The 8,441-nt window shown below is 31.1% G+C and overlaps 1 protein-coding gene across 1 annotated transcript in view; it reads left to right on the top strand.

Annotated features, from left to right (window-relative positions):
* Nucleotides 1-6: 6 nt before the first annotated feature.
* LOC119634439 (zinc finger protein 1) overlaps nucleotides 7-8,441 on the top strand; it is a 43,747-nt gene continuing 35,312 nt past the window's right edge. The window contains exon 1 of the mRNA XM_038028624.1: nucleotides 7-222. Within this exon, the coding sequence (XP_037884552.1) occupies nucleotides 117-222 (106 nt within the window). The 5' untranslated portion in view covers nucleotides 7-116. The remainder of the gene's footprint in view (nucleotides 223-8,441) is intronic.

Raw genomic sequence — 8,441 nt, 5'->3', positions numbered from 1 at the left:
TATGCATGGATATAATTTATCTAATTATTATCATCATTTCGTTTTTCTATGCAAAATAGTAGAAAATCAGAAAAAGAAAAACATTTAAAAAGCAATTTGCAAAAAACATCATTCCAATGTTGTCCTGTTTGGTGCCGTCGTCATCAACAACACGCTTTGGCCAAGAGGATAATATCATTATTAATCAAAGTATGCCCTCGTCACCAGCATTCACAATGCAATGTAAGTAAAAAAAAAAAAAAAGGCATAAATTACTTATACGGATTGGCGCCAATAATCAAATCAAAGAAATCGAGGCAATTAATAACTCAAACACAAAGACTTTTAAAAGTATTCACAATATTTACGCTAACTATGTAATTAAATCCTCATATGATTGAAAGTTAATAACACAAGATATAAACAATGCAAAGTCTTTCGTAAGCAAGAAACCGATCAATACCTGCGCCAAATTCAATTTACATATATGAATCGTATATGCAACGTCTAGTACAATATTTCGATTATCGTGGCATTGTAGCAAGTTCTTTCCGCCGACTCACTTAGTGAGTTCTACAAAAGCTCACCGAAAAACCTATGAAAAAAATGCGCTTGTAAAATTTTTACTTAGCGATTACAATTTCTAAAGATTCCTGCGATTTAAACTTTCTTACGCCCTAAAAATCAGTTCAATACCAATCATTTTGAAGTCAATATTACCTTAGATCAATTTAAGATTAGATCAAAATTGTGCCGAAATTCGAAAACCTCTTTAAATCTAGGAACCACAAACAAAACAGACATTATCCAAAGACGACACCTGCTTTTCATCTCGGAAATTATAAATTCCTTACAAAGATTATGGGCATGGGCATTACATCTGGGTGATGGAAAAAATCTGCTTTTTATCTGAAGAGGGATTAAACGAAAAAAAACTAAGTATGGGAGGAATTCTGGCTTCTGATTATTTGGGAAAAGTAAATTACGTTTTTGATTCCTGTACGGCTGTTAAATGAAAATGTCAGATCCTCTCTTCTCCACTATAAACTTTTAGGCTCTATACAGATACATTTTAATAAATTTCTATTCTCAAGATACCTAAAGATCAGTTAAACCTGATCTGTACTTTTTCCTCTCTCTTAAATTCTTACCTTAGGAGTAACGGTCAAACTTGAACCTACTAAATCGTCTACACCCGAGAAAATGCAAAAGGAAACATTTCCAGATAGATTTAAATCAGGTCAAGATCTGTGTTACCTAAAAGTTAAAAAGTTAAATTTCTTTTTTTTAATCTCCCTCTGGTTTACTCGATGATGCGTACATTTCTCAGCTATTATGTTTTCATAATTCTTAGCTTTTGAATATCTGCCAGACTTGAACCTATTGCTTTACTTTCAGTGTCAACTGAGAAAACGACAAAGAAAAAAAGTAAAATTTTTTTATGGATCTCCGTTAGGATGGTTCAAACACAAAAACAAACGAAACAATGTCTTATTACGGAAGAACGATAGACGTAACTGTTTGCATATTTTCAGGTGAAAATCTCAACTATAAAAAACAGAAGAGAATGAATCATTTTTTATCCAGCCTTCTTTGTTGTGCATAAACTGTTTACGCCTTGCAATGAAAAAATAAAGTCTCAAAACTCTCGGTGTGGTCTCTGCCATCGACACGTTCAACCTGCTAAATTGCAAGTTACTATATGCATACACATATTTTTCCAATTAAGTTACCAACGCCTTTGTTTTCTTTGTTGTTATTGTTGTTGCTATTTTTTTTTTTTTTTATATTTTCTGTTTAATAAAGATCTCATATAAAATTCACCTTAAACCTCCACACTTTCAAGATCTGCATTACTCACTCAAAATGTAATTACGTAAATACATACACGACGAAAGCGTACACATGGACTCATATAAAACTAATATGGATGTATGCATATATATAAGTATGTTGAATCATATTTCATAACAAGCACACACAAAAATCCTGCATGAAGGAGATCGATTATATATATATATATATATATATATATATAGTCAGCATTGTTTGTTATTAGCAGCGGGCGATTTTTTTTTCTTTTTTTTTCTTTTTCTCTTAAAAAAGAGCAGTTGTTTACCTCCTTTTTTTTATTCTTCAGAGTTTTTCAACTACTTGAAATTAAGAACATTGAAAATAAACACCTCCATAGATTTATGATAAACAATCGCTTTCAAAGTTAACAATAATAATAACATAAGCGGTACAAAAGGGTTCTTTAAGAGTAACACAACAACAACAGCAACAGCAACAAGCATAATAACAATAATATGAAAACAAAGAATCAAATAAAATAAACTGTAATTATTTTTGAAATTGAAACCTCTTATCCGAAAAATAACCGCAAGGTAATATTTAAAAAAAAAAAACAAAAAAAAAAAAAACATTTCAATTTCCAGATAATGCTTAAACGCAAAAAAACGCATAGCATACTCGTTATCAGTAAACTGTTTCGATAAATTTTTTTTTTTTTTTTTTTTGTACATTTTATAAAAATAAATAAAAAAAATGAATAAATAAATGTTCAAAATTCGAAGAATTTTAATAGTCTTCAATTTTCGACAATTTGAGAAACATTTTAAAGCAAATAAATAAATGACCATTAGATTTAGCTCATTATACATACATACATACAAACAAACAAACATACATACATACATACATACATATATATGTACATGCACTCGCCCTTTTCAGCATACACGTTTCGTTTATATGAATGTGCGAATGGCGATTGGCGATTGGCGACGTTTTCTGTTTATTTCAGGTTTCATTTACGGCGCTTAATTCATTTCGTGCTTTCTTCTGTTCTTTTTTTTTTTCTTTTTTTCAAATATAAAAAAAATAGAGCAATTTTATGATGCATAAATAAATTAATTATTTTATTAATGCCGCCAAATATTTCATAATTATTTAATTCTGCCATATCGTAATAGCTTCGGGCATATATCGGGTAGAATTTTGAAAAAAAGATCACTTACTTACAGCGCGATCGCTTTGCTTTTGCGATCGCCTTAGTTTTCTTCTTTCCTTTTTTTTTTTTTTGCGAACGCAGTTCATTTCTTGTGACGCAGCCGTTTTGTACTATAATCCAACGTGACAGATATGTAAGAAAACGTCTTTGGAGAATTTACTAAAGCGCGTCGAAACAAGTAGTGTATTGAACAAGTATGTTCCAAGTCCCAAATGGGTAAAGTCTACGAAGACTTACTTGCGCTCGAGTTACAACTGTCGATGAAGTATACGATTTTCTTACCATTGAATGTAAACTTTTTCGATCATATACCCCTGAGCGACCGAACAGGCAAAGGAGTCTCAAGGTATGTAGAGGTTTGAATCAAGCCGATAGCCTTATGCAGTAAGGCTTTAAAACATTACTTTTAAAAATTATTTCTCCGACTAAATTAATAATAATTTTTCCAAAATAAATTTGTTTTCGACGAGCAATGAATAGCCGAATAGGTAAGAAGTAGATAATCGCGAATTCAACTCTCAATGCGGTAGAATTTATTTTGGTCGTAGCTATATAGCGCTAAGTCGGTGTAGGCATAACGTTTATCGATTGGTCACACAATTACGTCCCTATTACTTTATTTTTCCTCACATTTTTCTGACTGTAGTCCTGATATTTTTCTGAGTGCGAGAAATCGCCTTGGGCTACGACGGGTTTTTTGTCTTCTCCCAAGCCTAGCTGCCCTTTATTATATTGTACTTTGAAGTCAAATGTTTACTTTTACATCACGATACTAGAAACGGATTAGCTTTCACTCTACTTAGTCATTATTTTTTATTGATTTTGATTAACAAATTCTCAAATATTAATGAAAATTGCTTATGGCACTTGTTGTCGTCGTACGTGAGACATGAGTCTTTTTGTAGGTTTAACAGGGCACTAAATACAATTGTGATCTCATTGAGCCACATTTAAAATATTTGATATTGTAATGACAAGGCTTGAGGAAATTTTAGCTAGACGAATAGGATACCATAGCTACATTATTTATCATGTAACGTGCATAATACAATGGCGAGGATTACATTAAAGAAATTTTTCTTATGTCTTCCCAAATTTTTTTCAAAATTTTTTCTTAATACTTTTTATATCATATCTTTCCCTAGAACTTGTTTAATGGCCTTTGTATCCCATGCAGACTTTTCGAATTCCTCTAATAGCATCGGTTTCTTTCTATTTGAAATATTTAGCCTTGTTTTCCTCTCATTATATGCACATATATCGTCAATCAATCAAATATTTCTCGCAATATTTAAATTTCTCTTTCGTTTTTTTGATCATTAAATGTTAAAAGCTCCGCCCATCTTTACCCTGTGGCATGTGCGTATAATTTGTTTCTTTTCTTTTTTTTTTGATAAACTATAATGCTACTGCAACAGTATGTAAAGTCTATCTACCTTTTGTTTTAATTGTTCGATGAATGGAGTTTGCAAGCAAAAAATTAATGAAAATTTTTCCATTACAAAGAAATTGACAAACAGATGGAAGGGCAAGTTGTCGAAATGAAACAAAACTTGAAGCATTAGTTTATAAAAATTTCTTCACAAAAATTAATAGGTCCCTAATAGGTGCAAAAAATTAAAAAGAAAAAAACTATCTTAACACCTTACTACATTTTATCATTTAAATAAAAATAAAAAAAAATTTAGTAAAACGATATTTTCTATTAAATGACTTGAATCAATTCTTTTAAAATATTATTAAATTGATCAGTTGCCCTGGCCTGGCATCAAAACAAATTGTTGGTCACTTCTCGTCTCCCCTCTTCCTTTCCTGTCTCGTTCTCTCTCTCTCTCTTTCTCTCTGTCACACTTTTTCTCATTCTCCAACAGGCAAAAGTCATTTTAAGAACATGAAAATTAAATTAATTTAATGAAATGAAGAGTTTTATGTATGTATATGTATGTATATACAATCAACCTGTAAAACAAATTGAAAGAAAAACAGAAATGCCCAAACAACACTAGGTTTATAGATGCGATCAATGCCAAGTAAAACGATCTGTTATTGTAATTTAGTTTTGTTGGTTTTTGTGTTTTTTTTTTTTTTTTTTTTTTTTTTTTTTACGCAACATTTTGTTTTAAATCCTTCAACATTATGGTATATAAAGTTTATCATTCAGTTGTTGTTATTGTATTTCGAAAGTATCTCTTCTCCCGAAGAGAATGACAGAGAACTTAAATAACATTGGGATCTAAAACGAAAAACCTATCGTTCCGTTTATCACGTTTTGAAAATATGGCAAATCGTTAAATGATCAGAACACAACTGGAATGGAAAAATGGAATATTACACGTTCTCTCTCTCCTCTTTATATAAAATCAGATCATATCATGGGCATGTGAAAAGTCATAGCTTAAGTCGGATATAACCTCCTTTTGTATTTTTTCATTTATTTATCTATGGATTTTTTGCCATTTTCAAGTGTTTGTGATTTTTTATAAAATAAATACACCTACAAAAACGCCCACAAATTACATTATACAATTTCCTTTCTCTACATATTTATCCCAACATGTTAATACGTTAATGCCGTAACGTCTGCCTGCCTTTTAGACAGAATACAATTTTTTAATAACTTTAAAAGACTTTTAGGTAAATATAGTCCATTATAAGCTACGATCGATCTCTGCGCTTCGGCACAATAATTTAAAACAAAACGAAAAGTAAATACATCTTTCCCTGGGCTTAACTTTGAACACTCTTGGCTAGTTAAGCTCGCTTGTTTCCGATTGTCACTATATTATGCCTATAGGGAGACGTCTCTGTGTGACGTGTGACTTGTTCATGTTAAAAATTAGTAAAAAAAAAAAAAAAAATGTAAATTAATAAGTTTTTTAAAAATAATATCATTTCTCGGAAATCTAAACATTTCATTAAATCCTCACTAAAGTCATTTTTTACTTTGTGCTGTTGTTCACTTTTATCATGAGAGACAACGATCGATTTTTTACTTTCGTTTTTCTTTTCTTTTCTTTTTTGAAATTAATTTTTGCATTAATCAGTTCACACCTTCAATTTATTTGTTTATGATGAGTTTTCATCACTGACACATTTATGATTTGTTTACACTCAAATACATACAAATACAAGATAAAAACAGTTCTAAAAAGACAAAAAAAAAAACAAAAAGAAAACATCACAACAACATCAAATGGAGCATCAACTATGATATTTTGTGTCTATCTGTGTATATGCAACGCATTTTCTAAATGCATGTTTGAATATTTGCTTTGCCTATCTATCACTGAAAGATAGGCGTTTACTTAATTACATTACTCGGTTTGTAACGCCAAACAAGCGTTCATCGGAGATGCCATAAAAATTATTTATGTTAATCTTAATTAAGATCTTCTTCATTATTGCCGGTTCCTTAAAAACTAAAAAAGTGAAAACGAAATTTTCTCGATTCCCATAGCAAATAGTCGTAGATGGGGTATTAAAATTTTGTTAAAAAATATTTTCCATAGTCAATTAAAAATTATTCGCATTCACAGTTCATATAAAAATTTTCTAAATTTCATTCAAATATGTTTCGATTAGGGTCCTTGATCAGCCGTACATACCGTTGATTTTGCTTAGTTTTCACTCACGCGATGCATAATTTATTGGAATAACGCATGAATGTTTTAATGCGGCTTGTATATGCATTCTTAAAAGGTGTTCCTTGTCGTTATCTTACAAATCTTTTAGGAAACGCAAGTATTTAGTTGAGATTTCTCTTGTCTTATTTTATGACTATTACACATATATGTAAATGTAAATTTAGGTAATGATTTATGAAAAAGCCTAATAACTTTTAAAATAGTTTATGTATTTTTTAATTGCAACCTTCTTGCATTGAAGTTAAACGAAAACATTTTTTATTGTAATTAAAAAGAAAAAAAAAACATTATTTATATATTATATATAGGTATATATTAAGGTTATTGCGGATTTGAGCTGAACTCATGTCTAATATTGTCTGTCCATCTGTCCGTATGAATTTTTTTTTTTGTTCGTTGAGATTTGATACGCAGGCATATTTTAGCCCAAGAAGGAATGCAATTGAGATTACTTCAGATCGGCGCATTTCGTCGCACTTTATAATCGCAGTTCGCTATCTAGTGCATAGCTTATTTAATTGAAATAATTTAATAAGAAAATCGATAAATGTTTTCGTCCGCCTTTGCACAAAAAGGAGTAGTGATTATCACCGAAATGCCTATCGATTTATTTATGATAATATATAGAATAATTTTTCAAGGACATATTAATTATAAGTTTCATATCACTTTTGAAATTCGAATTGTTTTCAAGTTAATATAAACCTTCGTTTATCCATTTCAAAGGCATATCGACGGACGAACGGACATGATAAAGATAATTCACTGTCTCTACATAAGATTATACTGAGCATACATATACACATATATGTATATAAAGCCATATCCCTGTTAAGGGGTACAGTATTCTAGAAACTTCATTATCTGAAAGAAACTTTTTTCTTGAAACTTCGCACTATTTCCAGCGTTCTCTGCAAAGAGTGCTAGCATTGAGAATTTAGAGCCTTTTGTGTTGCCTGGTAAATTCGAATATGATTTTAATCCACGTCCAGCGTCGCCTTTAGAAAGTGTTTTGGTCCATTTGTTAAAAAATTTTCACACAAAAATACGTTCGTCCAGGTTAAAACAGTGTGATACTGAGAACGATTCGAAAGGAATCGGCGTCTTTAACAAGAAATTAAAAGCTAGGGACTAAGATTTTGATGTTAGTTATTATACATTATTATACGCGCATGCGATTCTGTCTTTGACAGATGCAGCTACAGCGACCCTATTCAAGGCTTGGATGCTTTAAATACTATGGACAAGTCATTTAATGCAACCGTTATGTGTACATGACACAACCGTCTCTCACCACAGCCCGATGTCATACATTTGTGTCGGTATCAAAGGAACATTTATCTCCCTTAGGTTGTGATAGATGTTTTCCCGAAGAGATCGTGGTAGCAAAATGAGTTAAACAAGTGCTTTATAAATAAGTGAATCGTTTAAATTTAAAGTGATTTTCTTTGTCAAATTCCGTCTTTTCCTGTCTTGAAGTTCCTGTACGCATCATTCTTAGTTTGAACGGAAAAAAAGAGCATTTGGCACCATCACCTTTCTCGATAATTTCAAACATTTGCTAAAGTGCAGTATCGGCAAAATGCAGTTGGTCCACTCTTCGAGTTGTTGTCGGAAATCGAGTACTTTTTCGCTAAAAAAACAAACATTAAGTAAAAATCGGGCTACAAATCCGCATGAATAGTATAGAAATGCACACTTTATCGCCAGCTGAAAACGTTTCACTTTTTACAGTGAGTCCATAATCCATAGCTGTTAAGTTTACTCGATATTGGGAACTATTAACCGGTTCCCAAATTTTTGTT

This window comes from Glossina fuscipes, unplaced genomic scaffold (assembly GCF_014805625.2).
Source record: "Glossina fuscipes isolate IAEA_lab_2018 unplaced genomic scaffold, Yale_Gfus_2 3, whole genome shotgun sequence".
Taxonomy (NCBI): Eukaryota; Metazoa; Arthropoda; class Insecta; order Diptera; family Glossinidae; genus Glossina; species Glossina fuscipes.
This window is presented reverse-complemented; position numbering and strand designations above follow the sequence as displayed.